Source organism: Alosa sapidissima, chromosome 10 (assembly GCF_018492685.1).
Source record: "Alosa sapidissima isolate fAloSap1 chromosome 10, fAloSap1.pri, whole genome shotgun sequence".
In the NCBI taxonomy this organism is placed as follows: Eukaryota; Metazoa; Chordata; class Actinopteri; order Clupeiformes; family Clupeidae; genus Alosa; species Alosa sapidissima.
This window is the reverse complement of record NC_055966.1, coordinates 8,875,555-8,895,106: the sequence shown is the minus strand read 5'-3', so window position 1 is coordinate 8,895,106 and position 19,552 is coordinate 8,875,555. Positions and strand designations below refer to the sequence as shown.

The 19,552-nt window shown below is 42.8% G+C and overlaps 4 protein-coding genes across 8 annotated transcripts; all 4 read right to left on the bottom strand.

The window, feature by feature from the left end:
- Positions 1-869: 869 nt before the first annotated feature.
- Positions 870-3,244, bottom strand: LOC121721251 (type-4 ice-structuring protein LS-12-like). 2 transcript variants are annotated; one of them, XM_042108002.1, is made up of 3 exons: positions 3,105-3,244; positions 1,555-1,705; positions 870-1,263 (listed from the first exon to the last, which is right to left on the bottom strand). In XM_042108002.1, exons 2-3 carry the CDS (start codon positions 1,686-1,688, stop codon positions 1,044-1,046), a joined length of 354 nt encoding a protein of 117 aa, XP_041963936.1. In that variant the 5' UTR covers positions 1,689-1,705; positions 3,105-3,244; the 3' UTR covers positions 870-1,043. The 2 variants fall into 2 exon arrangements, with proteins under 2 accessions (XP_041963936.1, XP_041963937.1); XM_042108003.1 differs by having other exon boundaries at positions 2,781-3,124.
- Positions 3,245-5,793: 2,549 nt separating this feature from the next.
- Positions 5,794-8,164, bottom strand: LOC121721250 (type-4 ice-structuring protein LS-12-like). Of its 2 annotated transcripts, none has more exons than XM_042107999.1 (3): positions 8,025-8,164; positions 6,479-6,629; positions 5,794-6,187 (listed from the first exon to the last, which is right to left on the bottom strand). In XM_042107999.1, the coding sequence occupies exons 2-3, from the start codon at positions 6,610-6,612 to the stop codon at positions 5,968-5,970; spliced, it is 354 nt and encodes a 117-aa protein (XP_041963933.1). In that variant the 5' UTR covers positions 6,613-6,629; positions 8,025-8,164; the 3' UTR covers positions 5,794-5,967. The 2 variants fall into 2 exon arrangements, with proteins under 2 accessions (XP_041963933.1, XP_041963935.1); XM_042108001.1 differs by having other exon boundaries at positions 7,701-8,044.
- Positions 8,165-10,713: 2,549 nt separating this feature from the next.
- LOC121721249 (type-4 ice-structuring protein LS-12-like) lies at positions 10,714-13,084 on the bottom strand. 2 transcript variants are annotated; one of them, XM_042107997.1, is made up of 3 exons: positions 12,945-13,084; positions 11,399-11,549; positions 10,714-11,107 (listed from the first exon to the last, which is right to left on the bottom strand). In XM_042107997.1, exons 2-3 carry the CDS (start codon positions 11,530-11,532, stop codon positions 10,888-10,890), a joined length of 354 nt encoding a protein of 117 aa, XP_041963931.1. In that variant the 5' UTR covers positions 11,533-11,549; positions 12,945-13,084; the 3' UTR covers positions 10,714-10,887. The 2 variants fall into 2 exon arrangements, with proteins under 2 accessions (XP_041963931.1, XP_041963932.1); XM_042107998.1 differs by having other exon boundaries at positions 12,621-12,964.
- A 2,551-nt stretch (positions 13,085-15,635) lies between these two features.
- LOC121721522 (type-4 ice-structuring protein LS-12-like) lies at positions 15,636-18,006 on the bottom strand. 2 transcript variants are annotated; one of them, XM_042108528.1, is made up of 3 exons: positions 17,867-18,006; positions 16,321-16,471; positions 15,636-16,029 (listed from the first exon to the last, which is right to left on the bottom strand). In XM_042108528.1, the coding sequence occupies exons 2-3, from the start codon at positions 16,452-16,454 to the stop codon at positions 15,810-15,812; spliced, it is 354 nt and encodes a 117-aa protein (XP_041964462.1). In that variant the 5' UTR covers positions 16,455-16,471; positions 17,867-18,006; the 3' UTR covers positions 15,636-15,809. The 2 variants fall into 2 exon arrangements, with proteins under 2 accessions (XP_041964462.1, XP_041964463.1); XM_042108529.1 differs by having other exon boundaries at positions 17,543-17,886.
- Between the last annotated feature and the right edge of the window lie 1,546 nt (positions 18,007-19,552).

Below are 19,552 nucleotides of genomic sequence, written 5' to 3'. Positions count from 1 at the left end.
TTGCCCAGGTTGTTTTTGTTGCTGTTTTTGGAGCCTGTGCTGTCCACAGAGATTGCGTTTTTTACAGTGTATTCAGGGCACAGACAGCTAGTGGTTGGTTAGGTGATGTTTGCAGTAAGTGACATAAAATGTTTTAGCCTAAAAAACGCGTGGCTTAGATGGCTTAGAGCACCTTAAATCAATGGATTGTAGAAAGACACCATTGACAACTTGGTTTGTCATAAAGCACTGAAATAATGTTTGATGTACAGTACCATTAATATTCCTTTTGTGTCAATTTCAAACATGCATTAGGTCTTAGATTGGGCATATTTTTGCCCAAAGTGAAGTAAAAAATATTTCTTCCTTGTTACTTCTACCAGAGACCTTTGTAAAGCTGCACTGACTATACAGCACAGATACAGGAAGACAGTCATAAATTCTGAACACATTAAAGAAATCACTGTTTTCATAGCATTTGTCGGCCAAGTTTATCTTTACCTTTTCTGTATGTCTCACAGCATGTGATACTGATTGCATGAGTGACATATAATCTTAGGGGTAGAGGTACTGATTTTATATAGAATAACACACTATTTGCACTGGCTGGCTGCTTGTATATCAGAAATATCAGGTCAACACTTTTCTGTATGTTTACTTAAGTTCGCTACCTGATATTGTTGGCCTAAATCCACATCTAAACTCTACTGATCCATCAGATGCATTAATGCACATGATCCATTGATCATGGTTTTAGTGATTAAACCATCACAGTGGATATTTGTAACCACAAACCACTTTTGAGTTTTTGTTTTTCAACATTTTCATCACAGAACATACAGTACACACCATTCTAGAGAAGCCATTCTTCCACAAACACATCACACGCATTAGATGGTCACCTCTGAAGCGTTTTAAGGATTCAGATAAATAATCAGTAAACTCATTCCAAGGCTGAGAGGGGCTCAGCAGAGCAGCATAGCAGTGATACATGACATGATGCAACAACAAAAGTTTTTGTCTTCAAGATAATGCACATTTGGAGTCAGCAGGGGCCTGTTGATTTACTGAGGAGGGAGCAGGGCCTTGGTGTGGTCCATCACCTTCCTGAGGAGATCCTCCACCTGGGCCTCGACGGAGGCAGCGAGAGGCTGGATCTGGGACAGGATGGGTCCGGACAGGGGCTTGAGCTTCTCATCAATGTTGGCTGTCAGGGGCTTCAGCTGTGCTTGGACCTTCTCCAGCAGTGGCTGCACCTGAGCCTTGCCCTCCTGAAGGTAAGCCCTAAAGCAGAGAAGAGGGAAGCGTTAGCCACATTTAGCACATCATCATTTGACATTTGTGGCATAATCAAGAAAGTTTTTGCAATTAAATAAATTGCTTTCCATTTATTTATTGGTGTCTGCTCATTTGCTGAAAATCTTTTAAACTTTTGTACACAAATAAACAAACAAACAAACACAAGCATACATACAAAATAACAAACAAATAAACACACACAAACAAACAAACACAAACGTGGTTAAGCTCTACACATCAGAGTCTCTGTAATGCTGCTCTGTTGTGGATACTCACTCAGCCTGGCTGGTCAGGTCAGCGGCCTTAATCTTCTCCACCAGTTCAGCGGTGGTGGTGGTGAGCATGCTGCTCAGCTCCTGGAGGTACTTGGTGATCTTCTCAATCTCCGCGGGCACATCACGCTTCACCATAGATGCAGACTCAGTGCCTGGGGAAAAACAAAATGTAGCAGTCAGTTTCAAATGAATAAGAAACCTCAGACTCACATACACTTTGTATTTTCTTTGTATGTTTTTGATGGAGGGAGATTTGGGAGCTGGCAGTGGCAACAATTATGAACTCAGGCAAGCATGGGTACACCTCAATGTATACCTAGCGCAAAGCAGAGCACAGCTCTCACACAAGTAGCTGGTTGGTTGATTAGTAGTGATTGTCTGTGTTTAGTGCTTGAGTCCTATGAGAATGAGAAACCTTAAGTTTTGTGCTGAGATGGCATGAGCAATACATGCAGTAACTTCCGGGGAATCCCAGGCTGCCAAGCCTTGTACTGTACCTTTGTAAATTTGACATGTTCCTCCCACTAATTTGTGATTATGTTCTTGTTGTGCACTCTCGACTCAATTTTGGATTGCTTTGTATCCTGTGTCATATTGTATTATGCTAGTTCGTCTTGGTTGTTAATCAGCTACCAAGGGAGAAGTCCCCAGCCAATTGCACAGAGAAATGTAACATCTTCCCTCTGTGTAACTGAAATGACCCCTTTAATTTCTGTTCTGAAGCAGCACCTCATTCTGGTGTCCAATGTTGACAGCCCATGTTACAAAAGCTTCCAACTCCTAGAGTTAAAATTTCATGAAAGTTTTATTTCACAACCTTGAGCTTACCATCAGCAACTAGGCCTACTATATTTCCAAAGAAGAAAATGGTGAAATGAAAATTGTAAGGATCTCGTATCAAACAACAACAGGATCTTGTAGGCTATATTATTGAGAACCAACTGTTTTTGGTTGAAATCCTCAAGGTTCTGACAGTAACACATCTTCCATAAAATGTTAAGTAGGCCCTACTGCAATAGTTAAATTAATAAGGGTGCACCTAGAATTATTTATCACATGTATTACTTGATACAGTGTTTTTGTATGAGAGGATACATTTCCTTTATTTATTTATTTAGCCAGTTTATTTAAAACATAACTCTAAACATGGCTTAATATTAGGCTAGTCTTCTAACTTTCTGATAGGCCTATAGGCTAAGTACACTTGAATCTATAGTCATTCCTTACATCTCCGTCGAACCTAACTGGTCCAAAAGCATATAGTCATGTTTATTTGCACATTACAGGTTACAATGTTACTCATTTCGCGGATAGTCAAGTTTTAAAAGACGGCGCGACAGCGTGGGCTCCTTATGATGATGCAGCCAGATCAAAACAACAATGCGAGTCACACCAATGCTACACAGATTGGCAGTCTCGGCGGACATAATTGATCCGTTAATCGATACATATCGGCGAAACGTATAACAGCCTAAGCTGGGAGAGGTTATTAGAATAATACATTCGTTGTATGAATTCTATATGTTTTGTTATAAAGAAACGTAGGCCTACCCAGAGTTAGAGGTAGTGCTCTGGCTGGGCCTATAGGCTACCTACTGCAATATGTAGACGCAACAATACATCCATAATTCGAAATTTTCTACGTAGCCTACTTCGATATAATTTCGTCACAATGGCGATGGGCTATAAATAGAGCTGTCCAACTTGTTGTTTGTCACTTCTTGTTAAGCTACTTTGCTATACGGACATTTTATTGGAGAAACATGATGGAACACATCGACAACGACAGCAGTGCTGGTGACAAGTCACCACTTCCCGCGGGCAAATCGCCCAGCCCCCGACTGTTGGGTCGAGACCCAGGAGCCCACCTCCCAGGTCCCCAGTCCCCTCCCTGAACCCAGGTCTGGTGAGGTGACCCCCGTTCTCCTCTTTATCAATGAGGACAACCTGATGCCAGAGGAGGTTGCCCAACAGGAGGCAGAACAGGTGGAGGATGAGCCCCCTGCCAAAAGCGCTCATGAGGCAACATCCCAGGAAGTCCTGCTGGATGACGACGATGACGACGACGTCTTGGTGGATGACGTCCATCTCGCTGAGGATCAGACATCAGACCACGCTGTGGAGCAGCGAGCATCTCCCCAGCAGTCATCCTCTGAGGCCTCTCTGATGTCTCTGAAGCAGGCTGTTGAGACCGCTGCCCTTACTCAAGCCACCCAGGATCTCCTGACCCCGGCAACTGATGTGGAGGACCCTGCCTGTGGCCTCACTGTGCAGCCGGATGTTACAACAGATGATCAGTCCCTGTTGTTAACCATAAGCTTTAAAAACAGCATCCAGATGGTGCATGAGGAGACACTGTCCTTCACTTTTGATGCCCCTGACACCCCCACTGTGCCTGAGACCCCCACTTCTTTGGGAAGGACCGAGGGGACCTCCAAGCCATTCTGGAGAAGGGTCTGGAGCAGGTTCAGATGTACAAAGCGGACGGCCCCCACCACCACCCAGGACTGCCCAGTTGCTCAGGAGGAGTCCACCACCTGCATTCCCCTCAGACAGATGCTAAGGAGATTTCTTAAAAGAAACAAATAAAACTCAGCTCTTGCAGCTCAAACTCAGCTCTCGCAGCTCTTGCTTCATTTTAAAGTCTTTAAGATAGTCAGATCTGAAAAGTATATAAAAATAATATGAAAATGTGTTAATAATCAACTTATTGTGAGGTTGCATTTACAGTACATAGTGCTTGGGGTGCTTTGCACTATATGTAAATGCAAGTTGTTGTTTCTGATGTGCAAGTGATTATTAGAGAAGACTATTATACTGCAGGTCAGAGATCACAGTTAATTTTAATCTGATTGTATTGTGCTTTTTTTGGAATGAAGTGAAACACAGGCAGATATATTCGGAGAAGCTATTATCTATCAAACGTAACACCACATCTTTTACCACATCCATTTTATGCAGCCTACAAACTTAGATTGCTCTCACCATATCTACAACAATAACATGCTGGTCATGTCAGTTCATGTCATCAAAACAAGTGGCAGAAATAAATTCTGAATCACTGAGATTCCTCTTTTGGTTACTTCAGAGATTTGGAGACAGCAACATCTGCATCACAACACTATGGTTAGTGATGATGCATTAAGCACAGTGATAGCACAATCTACAGCACACAGTAAGGCTACATGTCGTTTAAAGGTGCTCTAAGCGATGTAACGTCACTTCTGTTGACTTTTCAAACAAAACAGAGAGCTAGTTCGCTACTTCCTCCTCCTCCTTCCCGTGTTGCTCCCGTGCGATTGAAACTCTCCTAAACGCGCATCTCGTCTGTGATTTGCTGGAACAGTTTGTTATGTTTTTATGGGCTAGGTTTGCCCAGGTTGTTTTTGTTGCTGTTTTTGGAGCCTGTGCTGTCCACAGAGATTGCGTTTTTTACAGTGTATTCAGGGCACAGACAGCTAGTGGTTGGTTAGGTGATGTTTGCAGTAAGTGACATAAAATGTTTTAGCCTAAAAAACGCGTGGCTTAGATGGCTTAGAGCACCTTAAATCAATGGATTGTAGAAAGACACCATTGACAACTTGGTTTGTCATAAAGCACTGAAATAATGTTTGATGTACAGTACCATTAATATTCCTTTTGTGTCAATTTCAAACATGCATTAGGTCTTAGATTGGGCATATTTTTGCCCAAAGTGAAGTAAAAAATATTTCTTCCTTGTTACTTCTACCAGAGACCTTTGTAAAGCTGCACTGACTATACAGCACAGATACAGGAAGACAGTCATAAATTCTGAACACATTAAAGAAATCACTGTTTTCATAGCATTTGTCGGCCAAGTTTATCTTTACCTTTTCTGTATGTCTCACAGCATGTGATACTGATTGCATGAGTGACATATAATCTTAGGGGTAGAGGTACTGATTTTATATAGAATAACACACTATTTGCACTGGCTGGCTGCTTGTATATCAGAAATATCAGGTCAACACTTTTCTGTATGTTTACTTAAGTTCGCTACCTGATATTGTTGGCCTAAATCCACATCTAAACTCTACTGATCCATCAGATGCATTAATGCACATGATCCATTGATCATGGTTTTAGTGATTAAACCATCACAGTGGATATTTGTAACCACAAACCACTTTTGAGTTTTTGTTTTTCAACATTTTCATCACAGAACATACAGTACACACCATTCTAGAGAAGCCATTCTTCCACAAACACATCACACGCATTAGATGGTCACCTCTGAAGCGTTTTAAGGATTCAGATAAATAATCAGTAAACTCATTCCAAGGCTGAGAGGGGCTCAGCAGAGCAGCATAGCAGTGATACATGACATGATGCAACAACAAAAGTTTTTGTCTTCAAGATAATGCACATTTGGAGTCAGCAGGGGCCTGTTGATTTACTGAGGAGGGAGCAGGGCCTTGGTGTGGTCCATCACCTTCCTGAGGAGATCCTCCACCTGGGCCTCGACGGAGGCAGCGAGAGGCTGGATCTGGGACAGGATGGGTCCGGACAGGGGCTTGAGCTTCTCATCAATGTTGGCTGTCAGGGGCTTCAGCTGTGCTTGGACCTTCTCCAGCAGTGGCTGCACCTGAGCCTTGCCCTCCTGAAGGTAAGCCCTAAAGCAGAGAAGAGGGAAGCGTTAGCCACATTTAGCACATCATCATTTGACATTTGTGGCATAATCAAGAAAGTTTTTGCAATTAAATAAATTGCTTTCCATTTATTTATTGGTGTCTGCTCATTTGCTGAAAATCTTTTAAACTTTTGTACACAAATAAACAAACAAACAAACACAAGCATACATACAAAATAACAAACAAATAAACACACACAAACAAACAAACACAAACGTGGTTAAGCTCTACACATCAGAGTCTCTGTAATGCTGCTCTGTTGTGGATACTCACTCAGCCTGGCTGGTCAGGTCAGCGGCCTTAATCTTCTCCACCAGTTCAGCGGTGGTGGTGGTGAGCATGCTGCTCAGCTCCTGGAGGTACTTGGTGATCTTCTCAATCTCCGCGGGCACATCACGCTTCACCATAGATGCAGACTCAGTGCCTGGGGAAAAACAAAATGTAGCAGTCAGTTTCAAATGAATAAGAAACCTCAGACTCACATACACTTTGTATTTTCTTTGTATGTTTTTGATGGAGGGAGATTTGGGAGCTGGCAGTGGCAACAATTATGAACTCAGGCAAGCATGGGTACACCTCAATGTATACCTAGCGCAAAGCAGAGCACAGCTCTCACACAAGTAGCTGGTTGGTTGATTAGTAGTGATTGTCTGTGTTTAGTGCTTGAGTCCTATGAGAATGAGAAACCTTAAGTTTTGTGCTGAGATGGCATGAGCAATACATGCAGTAACTTCCGGGGAATCCCAGGCTGCCAAGCCTTGTACTGTACCTTTGTAAATTTGACATGTTCCTCCCACTAATTTGTGATTATGTTCTTGTTGTGCACTCTCGACTCAATTTTGGATTGCTTTGTATCCTGTGTCATATTGTATTATGCTAGTTCGTCCTGGTTGTTAATCAGCTACCAAGGGAGAAGTCCCCAGCCAATTGCACAGAGAAATGTAACATCTTCCCTCTGTGTAACTGAAATGACCCCTTTAATTTCTGTTCTGAAGCAGCACCTCATTCTGGTGTCCAATGTTGACAGCCCATGTTACAAAAGCTTCCAACTCCTAGAGTTAAAATTTCATGAAAGTTTTATTTCACAACCTTGAGCTTACCATCAGCAACTAGGCCTACTATATTTCCAAAGAAGAAAATGGTGAAATGAAAATTGTAAGGATCTCGTATCAAACAACAACAGGATCTTGTAGGCTATATTATTGAGAACCAACTGTTTTTGGTTGAAATCCTCAAGGTTCTGACAGTAACACATCTTCCATAAAATGTTAAGTAGGCCCTACTGCAATAGTTAAATTAATAAGGGTGCACCTAGAATTATTTATCACATGTATTACTTGATACAGTGTTTTTGTATGAGAGGATACATTTCCTTTATTTATTTAGCCAGTTTATTTAAAACATAACTCTAAACATGGCTTAATATTAGGCTAGTCTTCTAACTTTCTGATAGGCCTATAGGCTAAGTACACTTGAATCTATAGTCATTCCTTACATCTCCGTCGAACCTAACTGGTCCAAAAGCATATAGTCATGTTTATTTGCACATTACAGGTTACAATGTTACTCATTTCGCGGATAGTCAAGTTTTAAAAGACGGCGCGACAGCGTGGGCTCCTTATGATGATGCAGCCAGATCAAAACAACAATGCGAGTCACACCAATGCTACACAGATTGGCAGTCTCGGCGGACATAATTGATCCGTTAATCGATACATATCGGCGAAACGTATAACAGCCTAAGCTGGGAGAGGTTATTAGAATAATACATTCGTTGTATGAATTCTATATGTTTTGTTATAAAGAAACGTAGGCCTACCCAGAGTTAGAGGTAGTGCTCTGGCTGGGCCTATAGGCTACCTACTGCAATATGTAGACGCAACAATACATCCATAATTCGAAATTTTCTACGTAGCCTACTTCGATATAATTTCGTCACAATGGCGATGGGCTATAAATAGAGCTGTCCAACTTGTTGTTTGTCACTTCTTGTTAAGCTACTTTGCTATACGGACATTTTATTGGAGAAACATGATGGAACACATCGACAACGACAGCAGTGCTGGTGACAAGTCACCACTTCCCGCGGGCAAATCGCCCAGCCCCCGACTGTTGGGTCGAGACCCAGGAGCCCACCTCCCAGGTCCCCAGTCCCCTCCCTGAACCCAGGTCTGGTGAGGTGACCCCCGTTCTCCTCTTTATCAATGAGGACAACCTGATGCCAGAGGAGGTTGCCCAACAGGAGGCAGAACAGGTGGAGGATGAGCCCCCTGCCAAAAGCGCTCATGAGGCAACATCCCAGGAAGTCCTGCTGGATGACGACGATGACGACGACGTCTTGGTGGATGACGTCCATCTCGCTGAGGATCAGACATCAGACCACGCTGTGGAGCAGCGAGCATCTCCCCAGCAGTCATCCTCTGAGGCCTCTCTGATGTCTCTGAAGCAGGCTGTTGAGACCGCTGCCCTTACTCAAGCCACCCAGGATCTCCTGACCCCGGCAACTGATGTGGAGGACCCTGCCTGTGGCCTCACTGTGCAGCCGGATGTTACAACAGATGATCAGTCCCTGTTGTTAACCATAAGCTTTAAAAACAGCATCCAGATGGTGCATGAGGAGACACTGTCCTTCACTTTTGATGCCCCTGACACCCCCACTGTGCCTGAGACCCCCACTTCTTTGGGAAGGACCGAGGGGACCTCCAAGCCATTCTGGAGAAGGGTCTGGAGCAGGTTCAGATGTACAAAGCGGACGGCCCCCACCACCACCCAGGACTGCCCAGTTGCTCAGGAGGAGTCCACCACCTGCATTCCCCTCAGACAGATGCTAAGGAGATTTCTTAAAAGAAACAAATAAAACTCAGCTCTTGCAGCTCAAACTCAGCTCTCGCAGCTCTTGCTTCATTTTAAAGTCTTTAAGATAGTCAGATCTGAAAAGTATATAAAAATAATATGAAAATGTGTTAATAATCAACTTATTGTGAGGTTGCATTTACAGTACATAGTGCTTGGGGTGCTTTGCACTATATGTAAATGCAAGTTGTTGTTTCTGATGTGCAAGTGATTATTAGAGAAGACTATTATACTGCAGGTCAGAGATCACAGTTAATTTTAATCTGATTGTATTGTGCTTTTTTTGGAATGAAGTGAAACACAGGCAGATATATTCGGAGAAGCTATTATCTATCAAACGTAACACCACATCTTTTACCACATCCATTTTATGCAGCCTACAAACTTAGATTGCTCTCACCATATCTACAACAATAACATGCTGGTCATGTCAGTTCATGTCATCAAAACAAGTGGCAGAAATAAATTCTGAATCACTGAGATTCCTCTTTTGGTTACTTCAGAGATTTGGAGACAGCAACATCTGCATCACAACACTATGGTTAGTGATGATGCATTAAGCACAGTGATAGCACAATCTACAGCACACAGTAAGGCTACATGTCGTTTAAAGGTGCTCTAAGCGATGTAACGTCACTTCTGTTGACTTTTCAAACAAAACAGAGAGCTAGTTCGCTACTTCCTCCTCCTCCTTCCCGTGTTGCTCCCGTGCGATTGAAACTCTCCTAAACGCGCATCTCGTCTGTGATTTGCTGGAACAGTTTGTTATGTTTTTATGGGCTAGGTTTGCCCAGGTTGTTTTTGTTGCTGTTTTTGGAGCCTGTGCTGTCCACAGAGATTGCGTTTTTTACAGTGTATTCAGGGCACAGACAGCTAGTGGTTGGTTAGGTGATGTTTGCAGTAAGTGACATAAAATGTTTTAGCCTAAAAAACGCGTGGCTTAGATGGCTTAGAGCACCTTAAATCAATGGATTGTAGAAAGACACCATTGACAACTTGGTTTGTCATAAAGCACTGAAATAATGTTTGATGTACAGTACCATTAATATTCCTTTTGTGTCAATTTCAAACATGCATTAGGTCTTAGATTGGGCATATTTTTGCCCAAAGTGAAGTAAAAAATATTTCTTCCTTGTTACTTCTACCAGAGACCTTTGTAAAGCTGCACTGACTATACAGCACAGATACAGGAAGACAGTCATAAATTCTGAACACATTAAAGAAATCACTGTTTTCATAGCATTTGTCGGCCAAGTTTATCTTTACCTTTTCTGTATGTCTCACAGCATGTGATACTGATTGCATGAGTGACATATAATCTTAGGGGTAGAGGTACTGATTTTATATAGAATAACACACTATTTGCACTGGCTGGCTGCTTGTATATCAGAAATATCAGGTCAACACTTTTCTGTATGTTTACTTAAGTTCGCTACCTGATATTGTTGGCCTAAATCCACATCTAAACTCTACTGATCCATCAGATGCATTAATGCACATGATCCATTGATCATGGTTTTAGTGATTAAACCATCACAGTGGATATTTGTAACCACAAACCACTTTTGAGTTTTTGTTTTTCAACATTTTCATCACAGAACATACAGTACACACCATTCTAGAGAAGCCATTCTTCCACAAACACATCACACGCATTAGATGGTCACCTCTGAAGCGTTTTAAGGATTCAGATAAATAATCAGTAAACTCATTCCAAGGCTGAGAGGGGCTCAGCAGAGCAGCATAGCAGTGATACATGACATGATGCAACAACAAAAGTTTTTGTCTTCAAGATAATGCACATTTGGAGTCAGCAGGGGCCTGTTGATTTACTGAGGAGGGAGCAGGGCCTTGGTGTGGTCCATCACCTTCCTGAGGAGATCCTCCACCTGGGCCTCGACGGAGGCAGCGAGAGGCTGGATCTGGGACAGGATGGGTCCGGACAGGGGCTTGAGCTTCTCATCAATGTTGGCTGTCAGGGGCTTCAGCTGTGCTTGGACCTTCTCCAGCAGTGGCTGCACCTGAGCCTTGCCCTCCTGAAGGTAAGCCCTAAAGCAGAGAAGAGGGAAGCGTTAGCCACATTTAGCACATCATCATTTGACATTTGTGGCATAATCAAGAAAGTTTTTGCAATTAAATAAATTGCTTTCCATTTATTTATTGGTGTCTGCTCATTTGCTGAAAATCTTTTAAACTTTTGTACACAAATAAACAAACAAACAAACACAAGCATACATACAAAATAACAAACAAATAAACACACACAAACAAACAAACACAAACGTGGTTAAGCTCTACACATCAGAGTCTCTGTAATGCTGCTCTGTTGTGGATACTCACTCAGCCTGGCTGGTCAGGTCAGCGGCCTTAATCTTCTCCACCAGTTCAGCGGTGGTGGTGGTGAGCATGCTGCTCAGCTCCTGGAGGTACTTGGTGATCTTCTCAATCTCCGCGGGCACATCACGCTTCACCATAGATGCAGACTCAGTGCCTGGGGAAAAACAAAATGTAGCAGTCAGTTTCAAATGAATAAGAAACCTCAGACTCACATACACTTTGTATTTTCTTTGTATGTTTTTGATGGAGGGAGATTTGGGAGCTGGCAGTGGCAACAATTATGAACTCAGGCAAGCATGGGTACACCTCAATGTATACCTAGCGCAAAGCAGAGCACAGCTCTCACACAAGTAGCTGGTTGGTTGATTAGTAGTGATTGTCTGTGTTTAGTGCTTGAGTCCTATGAGAATGAGAAACCTTAAGTTTTGTGCTGAGATGGCATGAGCAATACATGCAGTAACTTCCGGGGAATCCCAGGCTGCCAAGCCTTGTACTGTACCTTTGTAAATTTGACATGTTCCTCCCACTAATTTGTGATTATGTTCTTGTTGTGCACTCTCGACTCAATTTTGGATTGCTTTGTATCCTGTGTCATATTGTATTATGCTAGTTCGTCCTGGTTGTTAATCAGCTACCAAGGGAGAAGTCCCCAGCCAATTGCACAGAGAAATGTAACATCTTCCCTCTGTGTAACTGAAATGACCCCTTTAATTTCTGTTCTGAAGCAGCACCTCATTCTGGTGTCCAATGTTGACAGCCCATGTTACAAAAGCTTCCAACTCCTAGAGTTAAAATTTCATGAAAGTTTTATTTCACAACCTTGAGCTTACCATCAGCAACTAGGCCTACTATATTTCCAAAGAAGAAAATGGTGAAATGAAAATTGTAAGGATCTCGTATCAAACAACAACAGGATCTTGTAGGCTATATTATTGAGAACCAACTGTTTTTGGTTGAAATCCTCAAGGTTCTGACAGTAACACATCTTCCATAAAATGTTAAGTAGGCCCTACTGCAATAGTTAAATTAATAAGGGTGCACCTAGAATTATTTATCACATGTATTACTTGATACAGTGTTTTTGTATGAGAGGATACATTTCCTTTATTTATTTAGCCAGTTTATTTAAAACATAACTCTAAACATGGCTTAATATTAGGCTAGTCTTCTAACTTTCTGATAGGCCTATAGGCTAAGTACACTTGAATCTATAGTCATTCCTTACATCTCCGTCGAACCTAACTGGTCCAAAAGCATATAGTCATGTTTATTTGCACATTACAGGTTACAATGTTACTCATTTCGCGGATAGTCAAGTTTTAAAAGACGGCGCGACAGCGTGGGCTCCTTATGATGATGCAGCCAGATCAAAACAACAATGCGAGTCACACCAATGCTACACAGATTGGCAGTCTCGGCGGACATAATTGATCCGTTAATCGATACATATCGGCGAAACGTATAACAGCCTAAGCTGGGAGAGGTTATTAGAATAATACATTCGTTGTATGAATTCTATATGTTTTGTTATAAAGAAACGTAGGCCTACCCAGAGTTAGAGGTAGTGCTCTGGCTGGGCCTATAGGCTACCTACTGCAATATGTAGACGCAACAATACATCCATAATTCGAAATTTTCTACGTAGCCTACTTCGATATAATTTCGTCACAATGGCGATGGGCTATAAATAGAGCTGTCCAACTTGTTGTTTGTCACTTCTTGTTAAGCTACTTTGCTATACGGACATTTTATTGGAGAAACATGATGGAACACATCGACAACGACAGCAGTGCTGGTGACAAGTCACCACTTCCCGCGGGCAAATCGCCCAGCCCCCGACTTTGTTGGGTCGAGACCCAGGAGCCCACCTCCCAGGTCCCCAGTCCCCTCCCTGAACCCAGGTCTGGTGAGGTGACCCCCGTTCTCCTCTTTATCAATGAGGACAACCTGATGCCAGAGGAGGTTGCCCAACAGGAGGCAGAACAGGTGGAGGATGAGCCCCCTGCCAAAAGCGCTCATGAGGCAACATCCCAGGAAGTCCTGCTGGATGACGACGATGACGACGACGTCTTGGTGGATGACGTCCATCTCGCTGAGGATCAGACATCAGACCACGCTGTGGAGCAGCGAGCATCTCCCCAGCAGTCATCCTCTGAGGCCTCTCTGATGTCTCTGAAGCAGGCTGTTGAGACCGCTGCCCTTACTCAAGCCACCCAGGATCTCCTGACCCCGGCAACTGATGTGGAGGACCCTGCCTGTGGCCTCACTGTGCAGCCGGATGTTACAACAGATGATCAGTCCCTGTTGTTAACCATAAGCTTTAAAAACAGCATCCAGATGGTGCATGAGGAGACACTGTCCTTCACTTTTGATGCCCCTGACACCCCCACTGTGCCTGAGACCCCCACTTCTTTGGGAAGGACCGAGGGGACCTCCAAGCCATTCTGGAGAAGGGTCTGGAGCAGGTTCAGATGTACAAAGCGGACGGCCCCCACCACCACCCAGGACTGCCCAGTTGCTCAGGAGGAGTCCACCACCTGCATTCCCCTCAGACAGATGCTAAGGAGATTTCTTAAAAGAAACAAATAAAACTCAGCTCTTGCAGCTCAAACTCAGCTCTCGCAGCTCTTGCTTCATTTTAAAGTCTTTAAGATAGTCAGATCTGAAAAGTATATAAAAATAATATGAAAATGTGTTAATAATCAACTTATTGTGAGGTTGCATTTACAGTACATAGTGCTTGGGGTGCTTTGCACTATATGTAAATGCAAGTTGTTGTTTCTGATGTGCAAGTGATTATTAGAGAAGACTATTATACTGCAGGTCAGAGATCACAGTTAATTTTTATCTGATTGTATTGTGCTTTTTTTGGAATGAAGTGAAACACAGGCAGATATATTCGGAGAAGCTATTATCTATCAAACGTAACACCACATCTTTTACCACATCCATTTTATGCAGCCTACAAACTTAGATTGCTCTCACCATATCTACAACAATAACATGCTGGTCATGTCAGTTCATGTCATCAAAACAAGTGGCAGAAATAAATTCTGAATCACTGAGATTCCTCTTTTGGTTACTTCAGAGATTTGGAGACAGCAACATCTGCATCACAACACTATGGTTAGTGATGATGCATTAAGCACAGTGATAGCACAATCTACAGCACACAGTAAGGCTACATGTCGTTTAAAGGTGCTCTAAGCGATGTAACGTCACTTCTGTTGACTTTTCAAACAAAACAGAGAGCTAGTTCGCTACTTCCTCCTCCTCCTTCCCGTGTTGCTCCCGTGCGATTGAAACTCTCCTAAACGCGCATCTCGTCTGTGATTTGCTGGAACAGTTTGTTATGTTTTTATGGGCTAGGTTTGCCCAGGTTGTTTTTGTTGCTGTTTTTGGAGCCTGTGCTGTCCACAGAGATTGCGTTTTTTACAGTGTATTCAGGGCACAGACAGCTAGTGGTTGGTTAGGTGATGTTTGCAGTAAGTGACATAAAATGTTTTAGCCTAAAAAACGCGTGGCTTAGATGGCTTAGAGCACCTTAAATCAATGGATTGTAGAAAGACACCATTGACAACTTGGTTTGTCATAAAGCACTGAAATAATGTTTGATGTACAGTACCATTAATATTCCTTTTGTGTCAATTTCAAACATGCATTAGGTCTTAGATTGGGCATATTTTTGCCCAAAGTGAAGTAAAAAATATTTCTTTCTTGTTACTTCTACCAGAGACCTTTGTAAAGCTGCACTGACTATACAGCACAGATACAGGAAGACAGTCATAAATTCTGAACACATTAAAGAAATCACTGTTTTCATAGCATTTGTCGGCCAAGTTTATCTTTACCTTTTCTGTATGTCTCACAGCATGTGATACTGATTGCATGAGTGACATATAATCTTAGGGGTAGAGGTACTGATTTTATATAGAATAACACACTATTTGCACTGGCTGGCTGCTTGTATATCAGAAATATCAGGTCAACACTTTTCTGTATGTTTACTTAAGTTCGCTACCTGATATTGTTGGCCTAAATCCACATCTAAACTCTACTGATCCATCAGATGCATTAATGCACATGATCCATTGATCATGGTTTTAGTGATTAAACCATCACAGTGGATATTTGTAACCACAAACCACTTTTGAGTTTTTGTTTTTCAACATTTTCATCACAGAACATACAGTACACACCATTCTAGAGAAGCCATTCTTCCACAAACACATCACACGCATTAGATGGTCACCTCTGAAGCGTTTTAAGGATTCAGATAAATAATCAGTAAACTCATTCCAAGGCTGAGAGGGGCTCAGCAGAGCAGCATAGCAGTGATACATGACATGATGCAACAACAAAAGTTTTTGTCTTCAAGATAATGCACATTTGGAGTCAGCAGGGGCCTGTTGATTTACTGAGGAGGGAGCAGGGCCTTGGTGTGGTCCATCACCTTCCTGAGGAGATCCTCCACCTGGGCCTCGACGGAGGCAGCGAGAGGCTGGATCTGGGACAGGATGGGTCCGGACAGGGGCTTGAGCTTCTCATCAATGTTGGCTGTCAGGGGCTTCAGCTGTGCTTGGACCTTCTCCAGCAGTGGCTGCACCTGAGCCTTGCCCTCCTGAAGGTAAGCCCTAAAGCAGAGAAGAGGGAAGCGTTAGCCACATTTAGCACATCATCATTTGACATTTGTGGCATAATCAAGAAAGTTTTTGCAATTAAATAAATTGCTTTCCATTTATTTATTGGTGTCTGCTCATTTGCTGAAAATCTTTTAAACTTTTGTACACAAATAAACAAACAAACAAACACAAGCATACATACAAAATAACAAACAAATAAACACACACAAACAAACAAACACAAACGTGGTTAAGCTCTACACATCAGAGTCTCTGTAATGCTGCTCTGTTGTGGATACTCACTCAGCCTGGCTGGTCAGGTCAGCGGCCTTAATCTTCTCCACCAGTTCAGCGGTGGTGGTGGTGAGCATGCTGCTCAGCTCCTGGAGGTACTTGGTGATCTTCTCAATCTCCGCGGGCACATCACGCTTCACCATAGATGCAGACTCAGTGCCTGGGGAAAAACAAAATGTAGCAGTCAGTTTCAAATGAATAAGAAACCTCAGACTCACATACACTTTGTATTTTCTTTGTATGTTTTTGATGGAGGGAGATTTGGGAGCTGGCAGTGGCAACAATTATGAACTCAGGCAAGCATGGGTACACCTCAATGTATACCTAGCGCAAAGCAGAGCACAGCTCTCACACAAGTAGCTGGTTGGTTGATTAGTAGTGATTGTCTGTGTTTAGTGCTTGAGTCCTATGAGAATGAGAAACCTTAAGTTTTGTGCTGAGATGGCATGAGCAATACATGCAGTAACTTCCGGGGAATCCCAGGCTGCCAAGCCTTGTACTGTACCTTTGTAAATTTGACATGTTCCTCCCACTAATTTGTGATTATGTTCTTGTTGTGCACTCTCGACTCAATTTTGGATTGCTTTGTATCCTGTGTCATATTGTATTATGCTAGTTCGTCCTGGTTGTTAATCAGCTACCAAGGGAGAAGTCCCCAGCCAATTGCACAGAGAAATGTAACATCTTCCCTCTGTGTAACTGAAATGACCCCTTTAATTTCTGTTCTGAAGCAGCACCTCATTCTGGTGTCCAATGTTGACAGCCCATGTTACAAAAGCTTCCAACTCCTAGAGTTAAAATTTCATGAAAGTTTTATTTCACAACCTTGAGCTTACCATCAGCAACTAGGCCTACTATATTTCCAAAGAAGAAAATGGTGAAATGAAAATTGTAAGGATCTCGTATCAAACAACAACAGGATCTTGTAGGCTATATTATTGAGAACCAACTGTTTTTGGTTGAAATCCTCAAGGTTCTGACAGTAACACATCTTCCATAAAATGTTAAGTAGGCCCTACTGCAATAGTTAAATTAATAAGGGTGCACCTAGAATTATTTATCACATGTATTACTTGATACAGTGTTTTTGTATGAGAGGATACATTTCCTTTATTTATTTAGCCAGTTTATTTAAAACATAACTCTAAACATGGCTTAATATTAGGCTAGTCTTCTAACTTTCTGATAGGCCTATAGGCTAAGTACACTTGAATCTATAGTCATTCCTTACATCTCCGTCGAACCTAACTGGTCCAAAAGCATATAGTCATGTTTATTTGCACATTACAGGTTACAATGTTACTCATTTCGCGGATAGTCAAGTTTTAAAAGACGGCGCGACAGCGTGGGCTCCTTATGATGATGCAGCCAGATCAAAACAACAATGCGAGTCACACCAATGCTACACAGATTGGCAGTCTCGGCGGACATAATTGATCCGTTAATCGATACATATCGGCGAAACGTATAACAGCCTAAGCTGGGAGAGGTTATTAGAATAATACATTCGTTGTATGAATTCTATATGTTTTGTTATAAAGAAACGTAGGCCTACCCAGAGTTAGAGGTAGTGCTCTGGCTGGGCCTATAGGCTACCTACTGCAATATGTAGACGCAACAATACATCCATAATTCGAAATTTTCTACGTAGCCTACTTCGATATAATTTCGTCACAATGGCGATGGGCTATAAATAGAGCTGTCCAACTTGTTGTTTGTCACTTCTTGTTAAGCTACTTTGCTATACGGACATTTTATTGGAGAAACATGATGGAACACATCGACAACGACAGCAGTGCTGGTGACAAGTCACCACTTCCCGCGGGCAAATCGCCCAGCCCCCGACTTTGTTGGGTCGAGACCCAGGAGCCCACCTCCCAGGTCCCCAGTCCCCTCCCTGAACCCAGGTCTGGTGAGGTGACCCCCGTTCTCCTCTTTATCAATGAGGACAACCTGATGCCAGAGGAGGTTGCCCAACAGGAGGCAGAACAGGTGGAGGATGAGCCCCCTGCCAAAAGCGCTCATGAGGCAACATCCCAGGAAGTCCTGCTGGATGACGACGATGACGACGACGTCTTGGTGGATGACGTCCATCTCGCTGAGGATCAGACATCAGACCACGCTGTGGAGCAGCGAGCATCTCCCCAGCAGTCATCCTCTGAGGCCTCTCTGATGTCTCTGAAGCAGGCTGTTGAGACCGCTGCCCTTACTCAAGCCACCCAGGATCTCCTGACCCCGGCAACTGATGTGGAGGACCCTGCCTGTGGCCTCACTGTGCAGCCGGATGTTACAACAGATGATCAGTCCCTGTTGTTAACCATAAGCTTTAAAAACAGCATCCAGATGGTGCATGAGGAGACACTGTCCTTCACTTTTGATGCCCCTGACACCCCCACTGTGCCTGAGACCCCCACTTCTTTGGGAAGGACCGAGGGGACCTCCAAGCCATTCTGGAGAAGGGTCTGGAGCAGGTTCAGATGTACAAAGCGGACGGCCCCCACCACCACCCAGGACTGCCCAGTTGCTCAGGAGGAGTCCACCACCTGCATTCCCCTCAGACAGATGCTAAGGAGATTTCTTAAAAGAAACAAATAAAACTCAGCTCTTGCAGCTCAAACTCAGCTCTTGCAGCTCTTGCTTCATTTTAAAGTCTTTAAGATAGTCAGATCTGAAAAGTATATAAAAATAATATGAAAATGTGTTAATAATCAACTTATTGTGAGGTTGCATTTACAGTACATAGTGCTTGGGGTGCTTTGCACTATATGTAAATGCAAGTTGTTGTTTCTGATGTGCAAGTGATTATTAGAGAAGACTATTATACTGCAGGTCAGAGATCACAGTTAATTTTAATCTGATTGTATTGTGCTTTTTTTGGAATGAAGTGAAACACAGGCAGATATATTCGGAGAAGCTATTATCTATCAAACGTAACACCACATCTTTTACCACATCCATTTTATGCAGCCTACAAACTTAGATTGCTCTCACCATATCTACAACAATAACATGCTGGTCATGTCAGTTCATGTCATCAAAACAAGTGGCAGAAATAAATTCTGAATCACTGAGATTCCTCTTTTGGTTACTTCAGAGATTTGGAGACAGCAACATCTGCATCACAACACTATGGTTAGTGATGATGCATTAAGCACAGTGATAGCACAATCTACAGCACACAGTAAGGCTACATGTCGTTTAAAGGTGCTCTAAGCGATGTAACGTCACTTCTGTTGACTTT